The 18,805-nt window shown below is 40.2% G+C and overlaps 1 protein-coding gene across 1 annotated transcript in view; it reads right to left on the reverse strand.

Annotated features, from left to right (window-relative positions):
• Nucleotides 1-18,805, reverse strand: part of GPC4 (glypican 4) — a 116,750-nt gene that overhangs the window by 32,993 nt on the left and 64,952 nt on the right. Inside the window, exon 2 of the mRNA XM_055268232.2 lies at nucleotides 6,432-6,590. Within this exon, the coding sequence (XP_055124207.1) occupies nucleotides 6,432-6,590 (159 nt within the window). The remainder of the gene's footprint in view (nucleotides 1-6,431; nucleotides 6,591-18,805) is intronic.

Genomic DNA, 18,805 nt, shown 5'->3' on the forward strand with positions numbered 1-18,805 from the left:
TAGAGTCATATTTATTATAAGAGCTTCCATTGCTCTGCTAATTCTTCCAAGAGAGAGGGTGATGAAGATGGGTGTGGACAATGAACAAGAAAGGGCTGAAGCCTGTCTGGATAGGGAATTCTCTCAGTCAATCGGTTGGAGTCCGTGCTAGATCAACTAAGCCCTGTTCTTTGCCTGGACAGACAGACACATAGAAGTAGAGCAGGCAGTGATGAACAATATTCCAAACTCCCAGGCCCAAAGAGCAATGAACCAACAGAGTTGATAAAAGCAGTTCATTTGAAGCTCCTCTATGTATTTACTTCCCTCCAGACAGATCCATTGCTTCTTGCTCATGTCATGCCTTGTGAAGAAGTCAAAGCTAATAGGAGAGGCCCAAAGTTAAAGTGCTTTGGGCTCTGTATAAGCTAGCTGCACATGCATTTTCAATCTGATGAGATAGCCAATGCTACAGCCACAATTGGTCACACTTCAGATAACAACTCAAAAGGCAGAAAACCTTTGTCAATAGAGAAATGTGTGCATTTTGTCTGAGCTTTTGATTTGATTACAGTAAGCTGGCAGTGGCTCATTCTGGTCAAGTTTCACAGAGAGATTATAAAAGAATTAGCAAAAGTAGCTGGCTTTTTAGTCTCTTTCATATGGAAAGAAAAGAAAATAGAATCATAAAGGAAAGAGTAGCAGTGCTTTCAAACTAAATCGGAGACCACTGGCATAATCTGGAAGAAACACTGCATTTGCAGGAAGGCCAGAAGGCCTCATGTCTTTCTCTGTACTTTCGAGGCTACTCAGCCTATGAAATGTTGCCCACTGTACTGTAGCAGAGGTTTTAGAAAGCAGTGATTTTTTTTAACGTCTTAATGAAATGTGAGGTGAGGATTAAAAGCCAATCAATGTTGTATATTATGCTATGCATATCTATGACACACTTATAGACTTTTTCCAATCTAAAACCCTCTCAGGGGATCTTTAGTAAGTGTGACTATATAAACGACAATAATCTATCTATATAGGTAGAAAATAGTTAAAGTCAGGGGTCAGGAAAATTCCAGAAATTTCAGCTTAGTCAATGGCCATGAAGCTTATCTGGACATATTTGTCTTTTAAGGTTAGCAGACAGCTCGCTTCCACTGAGGTCATGCCTTTCACGGGCATATAAATTTTAAAGCCTCCCACTCACTGAGCCTCTGCACTGGTTAATGGCTAATATGAACTACAGAAAATTTGCAGTTAGTGATTAAAACGCAGATTCTGCTAAGTCTGAAGAGTGCTTCGTGCCCTGCCTCTGTGAAGTGATAGGAAACAAGGGGCCTTAGGGTTTAAGGGAAGGGTAACTGCTTGGTTTACACTTGGCCCATGCAGATAGATGGGACAGACAATTATTTCTTTTGTGTGCGTTTTAAGCTAATTCAGAAAATTTCTACTATTATTCAAGTTAACAAGCGTCAGGCTCATGGGAGGGTTTTTCAAAGACCTGGTGAAAGTAGCTGAGAGTTAAAAAATGATAGACGGAAAATAGAGGGTACCATACAGACGGCTAATTAACATCTTGTAAGGCCTTTCACTAAAGCAGCTGGTCTAGTCACATGTTTAAAAGATTCACAGAATTGGTAGAATTGAAAGGGTTTTAGAGAGCATCTAGCTCAACCCCCTCATTTTATGGATGGGAAAACTGAGACTCAATTGCCCCAGGTCACAGTCACAGTGGGTTCACTGCAGAACTAGGATGATAATTCACTGAGCACTGCCTCCCATCCAAAGTTATTAAATTTGCTCTAAAAATGATAAATTAAAGGAGTTTTCCCAATAGACTAGCATCAGACAACATACATTTCCTTAGTTCTTTAAACATGCAGAATATCTACAGTTTGATACAGGCAGTTATGTAGCAATGACATTACTTCATAGCTATAACATCATTTTTACTATGTAATTCAGAAATACATTTAACATGGCAGCTGTAATCACCTTAACCTATTTGGGATTTTAACTATGCTTCTTTTAAAAACAACTATTTTCTCACAAAATGCCAGGCATTTGGGGGCGGGTCTTTATGCTGTGGTCCCAAAACACGGATTATGCCCCACTTCTATTTCTATTCCCTTTGCCAAGCAATTTTCCCTAACTCCCTCCTGAATTAAGTATGTGATTAGCATATTCATGAGATGACTGATTCAGCTAAGTTAATTAGCAGCTCTACTATCAAAAAATTCCCAGAATTGGCCAAGAGGGGGAGCAGCTAGCTCTGTCACTACCACAATTTGGCTCTGTGTCTCCAGCAGAAAACAGATTTCTGGTATTAAACATCCTAAGTTAAAAAGTGGGTTTAAAAAATGACAGCATAGAAAAACACAGAAGCCAGGCTTTAAACTCAGTGATATAGATTTAAAATATAAGAAATCTGATAATTTTTGAGGGGTAGGAAGTGTTCTCTTGTACTTCACCCAAATCCGAACACTCACACACACGAGTTTATACCTTAAAAACTGATATAGACTGTACAGTCTCTTGAGATGTGCAAATGATAGAAAATTAAAAGTACAAAACAAAAAAGGGCCTTAGAGGTAAGGGAACTGGGGACTCATCTCTCAAATCCAATGACTCCAAAAATGTCAGAGCTGGCACTAGAACCCTGACCAGGGTCAATTGAGGAAGAATGATGGAAAACTGGGATAATGGGATAATTTCCGGTAACAGAAGGCTAACTCTCTACAAGCCCCCAAACTTTATTTTTCTTGAAAAGTTTTTTTTTTCAATAATTACTTTAAAAGTAATTATTTCTACCTTAGAAAGAAGTGGTATCTCATAGACACAGACAGGTTTTGATGATAGACAAAGTTGTCTGGGGTCAAGGTCACCACTTTGAATTTACACTGTAAGCTTGCAGATGACAAAAGGTACTCCCTTGAAGTTGCTTGACCCATAATATTTCCATGTGTCCTTTTACTATTTCCTTACTATATGTCCCCAGCTGTCTCTGTGCGACTTCACTGCTCCATCTTGGTTCCCTACCACCATCTTTTTAGTCTGCCCAACTTTCTCTCTTCAATTCACACCAAGAGCCAGGGTTTAGCTATTATAATAGTTTGGATAATTCTTTGACCAAAGCATCCACCATTGAATTTCTGAGAGTCAAGACATATCCCTTGGATCGGCAGGCATTGAGAATTACTGGCAAGTCCTAATTGACAGCCTTAAAAATTAGTCAATCATCGCCAGGCACGGTGGCTCACACCTGTAATCCCAGCACTCTGGGAGGCTGAGGTGGGTGGATCACCTGAGGTCAGGAGTTCGAGACTAGCCTGGCCAACATGGTGAAACCCCGTCTCTACTAAAAATACAAAAATTAGCTGGGTGTGGTGGTGTGTGCCTGTAATCCCAGCTACTTGGGAGGCTGAGACAGGAGAATCGCTTGAACCCAGGAGGCAGAGGTTGCAGTGAGCTGAGATTGCACCACTGCACTCCAGCTTGGACAACAGAGCAAGGCTCCATCTCAAAACAAACAAAAAAAAATTTGTCAATCAATGCAGCACCCACTAGGGGACTATGATTTGGTGGGTACCAGTCAACTAAGGTTTTACCATATAAAATTATCTCATTGTTTCTGTAACCTAACGTGGAGAAAATGTGCAAAGTATTCTGGCATTCCAGTATTCCAGCATTCCAGTATATTGATCTCCAGATCAAGTACATTTCAGCTACTACCTGTTAAAAAAAAAAAAAAAAAAAAAACTTGTATCTATGTTCCCTAACTTTATGCCGTATTTTATGTTATATTATTTTATTTGTTTTGAGACAGGGTCTTGTTCTGTTGCCTAGGCTGGAGTGCAGTGGCGTGATCTTGGCTCACTGTAGCCTTGAACTGCCAGGCTCAAGTGATCCTCTCACCTCAACCTCCCAAGTAGCTGGGACTATAGGTGCACACCACCACTCATGGCTAATTTTCGTATTTTTAGTAGAGACAGGGTTTCGCCACATTGCTCAGGCTGGTCTCAAACTCCTGGGCTCAAGCAATCTGCCCGCCATGGCCTCCCAAAGTGCTGGGATTACAGGCATGAGCCACCATGCCCAGCCTATGCCATATTATAATTTGAAGTCAGAAAAAACACTGGAGTTTCACAATCATTAAAGTTTTGAAGCTAATCAAGGCACAGTGTTAACATATTTATTGAATGTGAAGCCTGGTAGGGAAGAGCAAGAAAAACTGTTTTTCTATCCTTTTTAAAAAACACATGTTAACACTTACTAATAAAGTTTCTCTGTATGGTTTAAGAAGAAAACAACAACAAAACACTACACATTGGAATCATAGTAGTGCTATAAAACCATGGGGAGTGAGAAGGGAAAAGAATAGCTAAACCAGTAGGCCCATAGGCAATGACCGTAGGCTCCCTGACAGGAAGATACAAGTCTAACAAGAGGGCCGGGCGCGATGGCTCACGCTTGTAATCCCAGCACTTTGGGAGGCCGAGGTGGGCGGATCACGAGATCAGGAGATCGAGACCACGGTGAAACCCCGTCTCTACTAAAAATACAAAAAATTAGCCGGGCGTGGTGGCGGGCACCTGTAGTTCCAGCTACTCGGAGAGGCTGAGGCAGGAGAATGGCGTGAACCCGGGAGGCGGAGCTTGCAGTGAGCCGAGATCGCGCCACTGCACTCCAGCCTGGGTGACAGAGCAAGACTCCGTCTCAAAAAATAAATAAATAAAATAAAATAAACAAGTCTAACAAGAAATGAGGTGACTTGCAGTAGAAGTGGAAACAACTTTATCTCCACTACATTGTGCTGCCAACAGGAGAGTCATTTCTAAAGAGCAGATTTTTTTTTCCTTCTAAATTCCATTATGAAGCCCTTAAGTGGTGATTTTTAAATATCAACATCTTAAGTTTTCAAAAATGACCATTTAATTATCTTTCTAAGTTTTCTCCCCAAAGTAAAAGAAAAGGCTTAGGTTATTATCTTGAATGAGAAATGCCATGGTCAAGAAAACACCATTCTTTTCAATATTAATAATTCAGTGATCAGGAGAGACGGGAGGTCTAATGATAGATTTTGCCAATAACACCCATATTCACATGGTATTAACATACTGTTAAATACTTTTAACAGCTACAGCATATAGGTAGGGGGATACGGGTAATAAGAAGGATATATAAATTGTTCCCATTTATCCAGGGAAAGGTGATAGAACTAAGACACAATTTTGCACATAGCATGTTTGAAAAAATGGGTAGGATCAACGGCATACTACATAGACAGTGTTTTAGTTCAACTACATTATAGATTAAATATGCTTTTGTGGTCTCACCTGGGAACCTAACACTTATTAAATTGGCTATAAGTTTGAAATAACACATCTCAGAGCCAACATTTGAAATACGACCTGTTCTTTAACTTAGGACTGCCTTATCAGCTATATCAAATCTAATTTAGTCTAACTTTCTCACCATGGTAACAAGCCCTTTGCAGAAATACTCAAAGACATTTCATATCTAGAAAATTTGTCTTGTACTTCTTCACCACACATAATGTCAAGAAAAGCATGCTTCAAAGGTACTTTGTAATTAGAATGGCCTTTAAAACAGGCACAAAGGAAATCATTCCTCTTAAAACTAAATCTACTTCATAAAAATCTTCAAACTGAGTGAACAGCACCAGGGAAAAGAATCCTGAGGTGTTTTGGACTCCATATTCTATTTTTTAAAGTCTGTTATCTGTACCATTGTTCAGATAGGATCAAAGTACACTCTCAATTGGCTCATATTGGCTATTTCTTCAATATTAAGAGAAAGTGTGCCTGTAAGAAGCCACGTCTGGCATAGGTGATTAGAATGGGTTCTGTCGTGGCTTTTACACAGAAAGACTATGCCAGAGCTTCAGCTAATGTGAGGTTGGATGGAGCCCAGCTTAATGAAGATTATAGTAAAATAGCTACTTTTGGGTCTCTGCTGCATGGAAACTCAAGAACTTTAATCCTGCCTGTGTTCTGCAAAACTTTTAGGAATTCTAGTTGTCTTTGGGGATCCATTTTGAAATGTAATTTGAAGTCCAGCATCTGTAAATTCTCTTTATTTTGACTAAGACAGTTTTCAGACACCTGCTTTTTATTAGGAGGTCTTTTTTTTTTTTTTTAAGGGACTTGCGTCAACAACACTATTCTGTGTTCACCCAAGAAAATAAATGAAAGCATTTAAGTTAAACTAATCTATTTTTTGGCTCCTTGTGACCATATTTCCATAATGCCTACCATACAGATTCCAGTGCATCCGGAAGTGTTCTAGCCATAAAGCTACAGGGTAAATTCGTCTCTAGTATCCAACAAGGACAACATCTTGGGAGAAAACTTAAGCACTGAGGGAGCAGAGGAGCTGTGAAAAAGCTACAGTACAGACGTAACTGCCGGCTCTTACATATGACTTGAATAACATACCATCAAACTTCTTGTAACGTGAAGCAAAGACAGCTTGCAAATGATTGCACTGTTCGCTGACCACACTTTTGAAATCATCTTTACTTTGCAGGCTGTACTTCTCCTCCATCTCTTGAGAGCAGCAGGTAGAACCCTGGGGACAGATCTTCAAATGATCACCTGCAAGATAAAAAGTAGGACAGTCAATGTCTATCATCATTCATCAAGTCCAAGAGGGAAGGGTTTGATTTAGGTTCATTTCAACCTGTGAGGCTCCTGCAAAGCCCCAGGCATCATGTGTATCTAACAAGTTCCAGGAAGCCTAAAAATATTCATTTCCTTTTTGAGAAAATAAAATAATAAAGCCCTCTCCAAAAAGCAAAAGAACTTTCCAATCAGAGAGATGGCTAAACCAACAGGAAAACTGGTGTAGTCAATAAACAATATAATATTCCGTGTCAAGTAAAGTCTCTTTTATAAATTCCCAGAGATTCTCATATTCTATGCTAAATATTGCAAAAGTCATGCAAACGAGACACAGTTTTTCCAGATTTGGGAGTTTACACTCCAAGAGAGATTGTCCTTAATGACGAATGACTTATAAAATATGTGACACAGTCAAAAACTGAGCAAATACATGTGCAATAGTTATACTGTGGGGAAACAAAGGGATTTGTGCATTTCAAGGGTTGTCAGCAAAGAGGAAACTATAGGGGTTTATGCTGGATAATCTGAGGCTATGATAAATCACAAAGGGGTGATGGTAATCCTCAATCCTTGAGTTTAAGATTTTTTTTATCCAATGTATTCTGTGCAGATGTCAGAGACTATATCTACCCTATGATTCTGTGTATGTAGCATCATCTCAGTATAAACCAACAAGTTCCAATAAACGCCTTTATGTAGTGATGCAACTCCAAGAGTCAAAGGAAATGCCAAAGACACATCACTCCACAGCAACCCAACCCACGAAGTATCTCCCTCCCTTATACCAACTGCATTTGGCTTGCAGTTTGGAGGTGAGGGTTGGGCGGGGGGTTTTTTCTATATGCCCCAGAGTTCCCCCCTTGTTCTCCTCTGTCACAGAACAAAATTGTGCTTTGAAGAGACAATGTCTCTTCCCTTATAATGACCACAAGATGCAATGCCACTCAAAAATAAACCCCACTAGCTACTATCACTTCAGTCTCTCCAATATTAATTGGTGTGGTATAATTTTGTACACGTTTACAAGGATTGACTTTCACTGTTCCTTCTGCTATTGCTGTCCGTGTTCTATGCAAGTCAAAAGGGGTCTGAAAGGAGAGATGATCTGAAGAACTCAGGAATGAGTATACTGAAGACATGTGAACCTGTCAATGGTAAGTGTGACCAATCAACAAAGGGATGGGGAATTAAAAGCTAATCATTCAAACAACACTAATCATGGAAAACGAAATGGTCCATAAGCTGGCCATTGCTGCTTCTTGGCCATGTGTACTTACAGGAAATAGGGCTTCACTTAATGGAGATATCAAAGCAGCTTTAGGGTAGCAGGGTATTTCAGATAAAATTGAGCTGGCAATTTATTTGACTAACACTAGATTGTCAACTGCACATATGCAAATAATTATATAATCATATATGTTCCCGATCATTCTTCCTTCCCGGCAATTAAAAAGTAGGGAGAATGTTACTGCCCCCAAAAAAGGGGAGTATGCAGCATTAAAGGACCATGTAAGGAAGGCAGAAAGAGCAACAATCTTCAAATAACTTCCTCATCCAGAAACTGCTAAAAGTTTATTTTGGCATTTCTGAAAACCTTGGTCAATAAATAATTCTACTAACAGAAAAAAAAGAAAAAAAAAGGTTGTGTAATCAAGTTTAGAGCTGTGAGGCTGCAGAGTATCTTAGATCTCATTAGTGACAGAAGAGGGGTTGCTAAGGCTCGGTTTTATGGAAACACCTTTGTTACAACCAAAAACAAAACTCCCTCTGCACTGGCTTAACAAGTTCACAGCAGGCCTTCGGTACTGGGACACATAATTAACACAGAAAGATTCAGTTGTCTCTTGGTTTCAGGGTTGAGGTAAGGGTTCCCTCTATTACAGTCTTAACACATAAAACAATATGAAGGCCCCCAAAAAGTACAGTGCTGTCGCTATATTAAATAATACATACTATACTCATACCCCCTACAGAAAATGAATTGGAATGCTCAGAATGAGAACCCACATAGGATGATTTAAATGAATTACTTCATAATAAAGACTTTAAATAAAATTTTTAAAGATTGTTATAAGCTAAAATTCATCATAGGATAGGCTGTTTTTTCAAGCACCTGCAAAGATTCCATTGTGGTATGCATGAATTTTCAAGGCAAAATAACTTGTAAGTTTGGAAAATAAACTATGCTCACCTAATGTTAACAGGGTTCACACATAATAAAGGGTCACTTACTGGATCCTATCAAAACAGGTTTCTAAGTTCACAGAAAAGTACCCATCCTTCTTCCCTGCCCCCAGTGTACATGGGTACATGCACAAACACATGCGTACACACACACATACACCTCAAAGCAAGAAAATACTAAGAGACAGCAGGAAATAATAATTTTCTCTGTTGAAGAAGGTGCTAGATGTTGACAGGTTTAAACTCACCCACAGGGAATTTATACTAAGGATACACCCTTCAAAAACGGGTAGCAGCAATAAAAGTTTTCCTAGTAACCTGGTCCGAGTGGATGGCACCATTTACACTGGCACACATAAAAGGCCCAGAGTGGCCCATGCACTCCACCCATCTCATCTCCACCAGTGACCTTCAAGCAGAACCTTATTGAGACTTGCTGATACTGGAACACTGGGGCACGTCTTTGTTTTGGCACTATTTTTTTTTTTTTTTTTTTTTTTTGAGACAGTCTCACTCTACTGCCCAGGCTGGAGTGCAGTGTCGTGATCTCGGCTCAATGCAACCTCCGCCTCCCGGGTTCAAGGGATTCTCATGCCTCAGCCTCCCAAGTAACTGGGATTACAGGCATGCACCACCACGCCTGGCTAATTTTTGTATTTTTAGTAGAGACAGGGTTTCACCATGTTGGTCAGGCTGGTCTCGAACTCCTGACCTCAGGTGATCCACCCGCCTTGGCCTCCCAAAGTGCTGGGATTACAGGCGCGAGCCACCATGCCCGGCCTGCAATATCTAATTTTAAAAAGAAAAAAATAGTGCACTTTCCTCTCAGAGAGATCTTTCCAGGAAGATTTTGTCTAATGGTGAAAGGCTTGCCTTATGTAAAGGACAACAGGGTAGATACTTGGCTAATGTTTCTGCTGGCAAAGTCGTCTGCCCCTCAGTGCAAAGTTCACGCTTTGGGCCATATAGCCCTGAATGCACCACTTATCCTGTCTGCATTTCTAAAAAGTGTTACTTGAAAATGTAATTTGACATTGTTGCCAAAAGCCCTGTGACACATGTAGTCCAAGACACACTTGTGAATTAAACCCTAAGACATTCTTGGGCTACTGGGGATTCGGTGCCATAACTAGTTAGTACTAATGAGAAGCACAGGGAGGAAAAGGAGGACAAGTCTGGGTACATTTGAAAATGAAATTATAGCTCCCTGTTCTGGTAAAAAATCTTTGAAGACTCAAGCAACTAATTAAGTTTTTTTTTTTTTTTAACTTGAATATTTCTACTTTAAGCACCCAAAATGGTTTATTTTGAAAGCTAGGGTGTGCATATTATTTGAAAGCATTCTGTCTTATGTGTTTGAGACTGCTTCTAAAATGCTGTGTCTGAGTGAGAAATCTTTTCTTTCTGGAGATTTCCTTTCTAAGCCTGGTGATCTTATATTCTTCTCATTGAAGAAAGATGCCACAATTTTTCCTTTAGGCTGAGAGAGCTGAACACGAGGACAACAGAATAAAGATAGGACAGGTAGACAGCCACTGTGGGGGTAGCATTGGACACTTGCACTTTTTAACAAGGGCTCTAGGTGATTCTGACCCTTCCTTAAGAATTGTTGTTAGGTTTCTGAATTCCAGCTGTGGAACAGCTGGGTATAGCAGTTGACCAGTTAGTCTACTACCTTAGTGAATAGTAGATTATGATCTACAACTGCCATCTCTCCCGTTTCCCTAATTCAATCTCCTGCTTCCATGACTCTTGACATACAGTTTCTTCTTCATGTATCGCTTCTAGTCCCTTAAGACTCTCCTGTCTGCTTTCCACTCTCTTTTCACTCTAATCATGTAGTTCTCTCTTATCCCACCCCACCTCTTAAATGGTGCATAATATGAAACTGAAGGTTTTTTTTATTTGTTATACTTGTTGAGAATTCCTTGTTCTTAATTTAAAAAGCAGGTGAATTCAATGCTTTATGGTTTTCTAAGGAAGCACCTAAATTAAGTTGCTTTTTGTACATGGCCCTTGATTAGTTTTTTTCTTTGTGGGTCAGTGGCCCTCAATAGAAAAAAGGTCCCCCAGCCCTGTCCTAGGAGACTTGGATGGGATTCAATGAAGCATGCTTTTAAAGCTTAACTCTCTGGCATTAAAAACAAAAAAAAAATCACTCGAAAGAGCCAAACTTTTCTCAATCACACCAGCTCTATGTAATTTCTCTTTAGTCTTAATATCAATGCCTTAGTTTTCAAAGCTGAACAAAGACAATCACAATAAATTACTCTCAATCCTGCTGAGTGTGTATTGGTTCTTTTTTGTGAAGCACTTCAAATCAATGGTTAAAAAGTAGGCATTGAATATGAGGAATCTATTCCATCATTTAACAGCGCTCTGAGGCAATCTGTGAAACTGTGCTTTCTCATTTTATCTCATTTACTCCTCTCACCAAAGGCTGGCTCTGATGTACAAATGGGGTGCAGCTAATGTTCGTTTATTTTCAGTTGCTCATAACTCAGCTTCCCATAGAAAGTGTTATAAATGGTAGACAGGTTCTCAGGCCAGCCCTCAGCTTATTTACTACTAACTTGACTATCTTCTCCTTCTTTCTTTCTTTTTCTTTATTTTCTTTCTTCTTTCTTTCTTTTTGTTTATTTTCTTTCTTTCTTTTTTTTTTTTTTTGATGGAGTTTCGCTCTTGTTGCCCAGGCTGGAGTGCAATGGCACGATCTCAGATCACTGCAACCTCTGCCTCCCAGGTTCAAGCAATTCTCCTGCCTCAGCCTCTCGAGTAGCTGGGATTACAGGCATGTGCCACCACACCTGGCTAATTTTTTATTTTTAGTAGAGACAGGGTTTCTCCATGTTGGTCAGGCTGGCCTCAAACTCCCAACCTCAGGTGATCTGCCCGCCTCAGCCTCCCAAAGTGCTGGGATTACAGGTGTGACCCACCGTGCCCGGCGACTATTTGCAACTATGTCTAACAACCATTTTCTATATCTCTCTCAGAAAATACATTTAGAAATTCAACTAGATGCCAAGAAAGTGTCTCTCTAATTCTCGCACTTTTTTGGGAGGTGGGGCAGTAATAGAGGAATACTGGTAGTTACCACTTAGGGGTCAGCTTTCTTTCTGTACCTGCAGGAAATAAAGAAAATCTCTAGCGTTTACTCCCCCAGTGTCCTAAATGGAGAAAACAGAGCCAGAAAACATTGCAAGACACTGGTAGAGAACCCAGGCTTTGCCTGCACCAGTGGGATTTTTAAGGCAGACACTCTTGGTACTTGGACTAATTTTACCAATAAAGCAACCAAAAGCCTTTGGTAAATAAGAGAGACAAACTGTTCCTTAAGGGTAAGGACCACAGTGAGGAACATTTGAGAAGAACAGACTGGAAAGCACTATGTAAACTGCAAACATAAGAGACAATGATTTTGCATTGGCCTTTCTTGAAGAGTGCCTCACTTGAGTTATGAAGAAAACTTAGCTCTCTACAAGGGGTTTTTTTAAGGAGTGAATTTAAAAGGTTCCAAATATTTAAAACTACTTGGATCTTTTATTCTGCAGAGATAACAGCAGCAGTCTAGGGATAATTAAGTTTGATCTAGAAGTCAGGAATATGGGTTTGAAGCCCAGCTCTACATGATTGGGAAGCTTTTGGTAAAGACTCTTGGGAAAGTCAGTTACCCACTGGAACCTTAAAATGAAAAAAGCCCTTTGAAAACAAGGAGGTATTATGTAAATGTAAGACAGTACAATTGCAAAACAAAGAAAGAAATGAACATCTCTTACGCTCTGATAAGCTACCGAAGTTTCATGTTAAGAACCATTTCTGACAACTTGTACTAGGTGAGGGAGGGGGGCCAGAAAAGCAGCACCTTGTTAAGTTCAGCCTAAAGCTGCCTCCTCACACATTTAAAGTTTGGTCTAAAGGTTTCTCCATACATAGTGAACTGTAACCTAAACTGGGTGTGTAAACAGACTGTAACTTGCTCTTGCACCAATCACAGGTGGCCAATGGTTCAAACCATGTTCAAATAAGGAAATCACTGAGCTGTAACCAACTCAGCTGTTTCTGTACCTCACTTCTGTTTCCTGGACATCACTTTTCCTTTTCTGTCCATAAATCCTCTCCAACTACATGACAGTACTGGAATCCCTCTGAACATATTCTGGTTGTGAGGAGGGGTGATCAATTTGCAAATCATTCTTTGCTCAGTTAAATTCTGTTAAAATTAATTTGTCTGTTACCAGTAGAGTGTCTTGACTGCAAGTTGTCCAGGTTCTTGGTGTTTTGAACAAAGAATTGGACAAAATGTACAGCAAAGCAAGGAAAGAATGAAGCAACAAAAGCAGAGATTTACAGAAAATTAAAGTACACTCCACAGGGTGGGAGCCACCCAAGCAGTGGCTCATGGGCCCCAGTTACAGAATCTTCTGGGGTCCAAATACCCACTAGAGGTTTCGATTTGCCACTTGGTGTTTACCCCATGCAAATGAAGTAGTGCCCTGCAATCAGAGGCTAAAATGAAGTTACAAAGTTACACTCCTATGCAAATGTCTGATTGGGAAAGCAACCAATCAGAGGTACTTTCAATTTTCCTCCTGCCATGCAGAAAAAGGGGGAAGGCGGGGCAGGGCATGGTGTTGCAAAGGAAGTAGCCTCTGGTCCTTTTGTCACTTAAGCATGGAAAGTTGGGGTTTTCCTTTCAATTTAGTTATAGGAAGTCAGCATGAATCAGCCTCAGGTTCCCTGCCTCCAGACCCTGTTCTCCTGCCTCATGTCCGAAGTTTTTCTTTTAACAAACTTTTCTCTTCTAGCTAGTTCAGAAAGATGTGGAAATAGGGCACATCAAGGAGTTGAACGGCATGCATATGTGATGGTGAACTGATGGCAACCAAGCCATCAACCAAGGGATTCAAAGGGCCATCAAAAGCGAAGCCACAGGAGCTTAAGGAGACATGATGAGGAAATACAATGTGATATCCTGGAAGGGATCCTGGAACAGAATAAGTACATTGTGGGGAAAAAAACTAAGGAAATCAAACAAAAAGTTGTATGTGAATGTTCGTAGCAGCATTATTCATAATAGCCAAATTTCCATCAGCAAATAAATGGATAAACAAAATGTGGTCTACTGTATCTGTATAATAGAATATTACTCAGCCATTGGAAGGAAGGAAATTCGGATACATGTTACAACATGGACGAATCTCAAAAACACTGCTAAGTGAAAAAAATCCACATTTATATAAAATGTCCAGCATAAGCAAATCTAGAGATAGAATGTAAATTCTTGGTTACCCAAGGCTGGGGGAGAGGGGAAAGAATGAAAGTGAGGATGCCAGCTAAAAAGTACGGGGTTTCTCTTGGGGGTGATGAGAAATTGATTTTGGTGATGGAGGTACAACCTTGTAGATATACTAAAAGTCACTGTACACTTCAAATAGGTGAATTATTTGTTATATTAACTATATCCCAATAAGATAGTTACCAAAAAACTCAGGGAATCAGAATTAAGTGTAGGCTTTAGTTCATAATTATGCATCAATATTGGTTCATCAATCATGAGAAATATACCACCCTAATGTAAGATGTTAATAACGGGATACTGGGGGTGAGATATAGGAAAGTCTATGTGCTATCTTCCCAAATTCTGTAAATGTAAAACTCTTCTATTAGAAGTTTTTTTTTTTTTTTTTTAAGAAAAGCAAGTCTTGGCTTTCAAATTAAAAAGCATAAATACATGTGGCCAGCGGGGAAAAACTTTCATCATGCTTTCAAAAATATAAATACTTGATGTAATTCTAATATTGGGGAGCTGTATTAAGCTATTATTTGCTGGAGCAATTTTCCTAATCCCTCAATTGCTACTTTACTCTTTTTCTAATTTTTATTGTTCTAAACATAAAATAATTCCTTGCTGTTGGTCTAAAGCATTACCAAAATAGTTTCTGTTCATTTCTTAGATTTAGATCTAAATTCATGTAGCCACAAAGTGAACTAAAACACAGGTTGCTATATAACTCCAGCCCCTCTAAGCTACCTAAGACCCCATGAGGAACATACAATGCTCTGCTTCATGGGAACAAAGAAAGAAAATCTCTAAAGGTTTTTAATAACTCCAGGGAGGTGGGGAGACGTGTACATTAATCCATCCTCCCTCCTTCCAAAAAGGAGTGAAATTACTGCATGAAATGGGCTATGCGCATCCAAAGCTTGGAGTCATCTGACCTTAATAACAAAGCATGTAAATTACAGTCATTATGCAGATGTATGATTTGAGATCACCTACCAATCAGTAGGAGAAATGCAGCCAGTTAGCATTTTGCAAAACCTTGCCAAAATATAGCTCTGGAGGGCTTAAGACTGCCAATTATTTCTAGGTCCACTAATCCTGCAAGGTAGTATAGAGAAGGCCAGTCAGAAACACATACATTCAATAATCAGTTTTATTATATTTTTCTAAGAACAACTTTATGTAAGTGTAGTTTGAAGAGTTAGGGTTGCTACTTTAAAACTCCACACTTCATTTCAATGAGCTTATAACAGCTTTAAACTGCACTCCAGATAGAAATCAATCAAGGCTTCTTATTGCTTTTTAAATGATAAGCAAATTGTCAACCAAGGTTAATATCTGACAATCTTAGACCCCCATTTTAACTGTACCAAAAGTTTATTAAGGCACACCAAACCAAACTGAGTGAATGGCCTGAAATGCACACTTTGACCTTGTGTTGCCATCACTTCTGAGCAGCTGAAGCAACTGCATCTATTTTGCACATTTACAACCACTACCTCCAGGACTCAAAAGGAATAGTAATACTACCAGTGATTAACCCAAAACTCTCCAAAAATTCTGAGGCTCCTGTAAATACTTTCTAAGCAGTGCTAATAAAAGGCTCACAGAAGTGTGCTGGGGGCCCTTGCGGGATAGCAAGGAGCAGACAGGAAAAGATGGAGCTCTCTTACTTGTTTTGCAACTAACAAAGGAGATCTTTTCTGTCAATAATTCAGGCGCACATATCTTGGTAGCATCGTTTGAGAATTTCTCTTAAGTAGCAATTATGATTCTCACTAGGCTCATAATCTAACAGATGGCCTAGGGATAAATAAATGATTCCAAATGACTCTATGGATTTCATACTCATTCAAGTGATCTGAAGGAGTCACATGTGAGTTTCAAGCTCTTTAAGAGAAAAACAAATACACAGACTTTGAAGGTGTTTGTTACATAGTGCCTATGAAATTAATATTTCCATAACTCTCCTCAAAGTCCTTCTTGTTTTACTGGTGAATTTTTCTCATACTCCCACTCCCCTAACTTGGTTTTCTTTTTACAGAGAGTGAGATGAGAGACTGTATAGAGACTGAGATTCCCAGGGTTGATCACGTCTATTAGAGCCCCAGTGATACATTCAGCTATGAATAAAAAGCAGCCTAGACAGAAAACGCCATTGGTGAGGATTTTTTTTTCCCTCTGGAACCTGTACCCCCAAGCCACACATCATAATCGTTGGTAGACCAAGGCCTTAGCAGGGCCATCTCTGAGACAGCTGATCAGACCTGGCTTGGAAGGTCATGGTGATTCCCAGAGTAGGAGAGGGCTAGCCGCCAGCACTTTGCCCTTTCTTTGCATCTCCAGTGACTGCCCCAGTGGGCAGTCTCCTGCACACCATTACAGAAGACCTCGGAGAAAGCAAAAGGAGGAAGGTATCCTCAGGCAGACATCAGAGACACCCCTTTCCTCCTCCCCTGGGGGCTGAATCAACACTGACTTCTAACAGCAGATGATTTTCCATATTATTTCCAAATAATCTCTAAAGAAGATCCTGGGAATCTCATTCTCAGATAGCCTGCCACAGCCATTTAGAATTCACAGGAATATCCGAAATGGTCAACAGCTGAATTTGCTGCAAGTGTAGAAGAAAATACAGTTGGTGGGTGGGGAGGCTCACAGATATCAGACATTTCAGACACTTGCTCTAATTGAATGATTAAAGTCTGCCTTTTTACATACATTCCATGGACTGTGTGAGTCATGACAATTTGTTGTTGTTGTTGAGACACAGGGTCTTGCTTTGTCACCCAGGATGGAGTGCAGTGGCGTGAGCATAGCTCACTGCAGTCTCGACCTCCTGGGCTCAAGTGATCTTCCCACCTCAGCCTCTCGAGTAGCTGGGACTACAGGCATGTGCCACCGCACCTGGTTAATTTTTGTATTTTTTGTAGAGATGGGGTTTCACTACATTGCCCAGGCTGGTCTCGAACTCCTGGCTCATGCAATCCTCCCCCTCAGCCTCCCAAAGTGCTGAGATTACAGGCATGAGCCACTGCACTCGGCCGAGTCATGACAACTTTTAACATCAAATTATCTTCTCTTTTTTAGTAATTGCTTTCAGCTTAAACAAAAGGGAAGGTAAAAGCTGTCTTTAGCTTCTCTTAACCCTCCTTTTCACAATATACCCAAAATTTCTCCCCTCAAAATACAGCATAAGAGGTTTTCAGTAAATTTACTGTCTAGAAAAAATATACCAGAAGAATAACATATTCATTCATCATTAATTCTCCAAAAGATATTTCTCCAAATGGCTATCTAGAAAGCCTTTATGTAAACCCACCAATGGCAAAGTCCACTTCCTCACATAAAGAAAAATGATTCTGGGATGGGCACAGTGGCTCATGCCTGTAATCCTAGCACTTTGGGAGGTCAAAGTGGGAGGATCGCTTCAGCCCATGAATTCAAGATCAGCATGGGCAACATAGTGAGACCGTGTCTCTACAAAAAATTTAAAAATTAGCCAGGCATGGTGGCGCACACCTGTAGTCCCAGCTAGTCAGGGAGGCTGAGGTGGGAGAATCGCCTGAGCCCAGGAGGCTGAGGCTGTAGTGAGCCATGATCATGCCACTGCACTCAAGCCTTGGGGTGGGGGTGGGGGTGGGAGGGGAGTGTTTCATTCTGAAAACAAAACAAAACAAACAACAACTAAAAACAAAAAACAGTGATCCATGCAAACCATTCCTCAAAATTCTAACTAGGCATCAATAAAATGGTGCACAGGAAAGTAAGATTTACATTTTTAATGTTTGTGCTTTATTACATCCTTTAAAACCCACTTCCACAAAATTCTTGCTAAAGGTCATAGTTAAGTTACGGCTTACTCTGATACAGATCTGCACTGAAGGACTCTTAATAAGTCCCAGTTCCTATGGATATGGACATGAGCCACAGTTGACCAGAGGCTAATTTTATAACATGAGAGAAAAATTCTTCTGAACCTTGGAATGGGCAGATGAGGGAGGGGCAGAGCCCTCCTCATACTCCCCACCGTTTTGTAAGGCTGAGTTTCCCCAGCCCTCACAATTGGCCATGAAGAGTCTTCAAGCAGCATGTTATGCAATATGAAGCATGCCATTTTCAGTAAAAGCAAAACAAAAACAAAAACTCCTCCTCACCCATTATCTAAAGCCCTAGCACCTGGGCCACATTCCATACAATTTATTACCATTTAATAGGCTCTTTGTTATTTAGAAAAGTTTTATTGACAAATGTAAAGATTTCAATGTGTACTTCCCCTTCTAGGTCAGTTCCTGGGGCTTTAAGTAAAACTTGTCTCAGTCCTAATTTTGGAGTGAAAGCCACTGTTGATGTTGCTATTCAGAGAATTACCTGTGTTTACCCCTTACCCTTTGTTTCCTGCCTCAAAGTCAATCATAATATTTGACTAAACAGTCCCACAATTCTATGGTGTGCCAGTTATTTTCAGTTTCCTTGGCTTGGTGTGAACCCCCCCCCCCCCCCCCCCCGCCTCAACTGCCCCCCGCCGCCAAGAAAAGCTTTTTGAAAACCTAAATAGATCGCGTGCACTGGTTTTCCTTTCTCTACATATGCATTAGCCACTTGAGAAACACAAGGTCACTAGCAAAGCACAGATTCCCCTTATTTAACGAAGTTGCCTTTCCTGGAAGACTGAGTTTGCTTAAGTTTTCAATGTCCTCAGCCTTTATTATAGACGCTA

Source organism: Symphalangus syndactylus, chromosome X, assembly GCF_028878055.3.
Source record: "Symphalangus syndactylus isolate Jambi chromosome X, NHGRI_mSymSyn1-v2.1_pri, whole genome shotgun sequence".
In the NCBI taxonomy this organism is placed as follows: Eukaryota; Metazoa; Chordata; class Mammalia; order Primates; family Hylobatidae; genus Symphalangus; species Symphalangus syndactylus.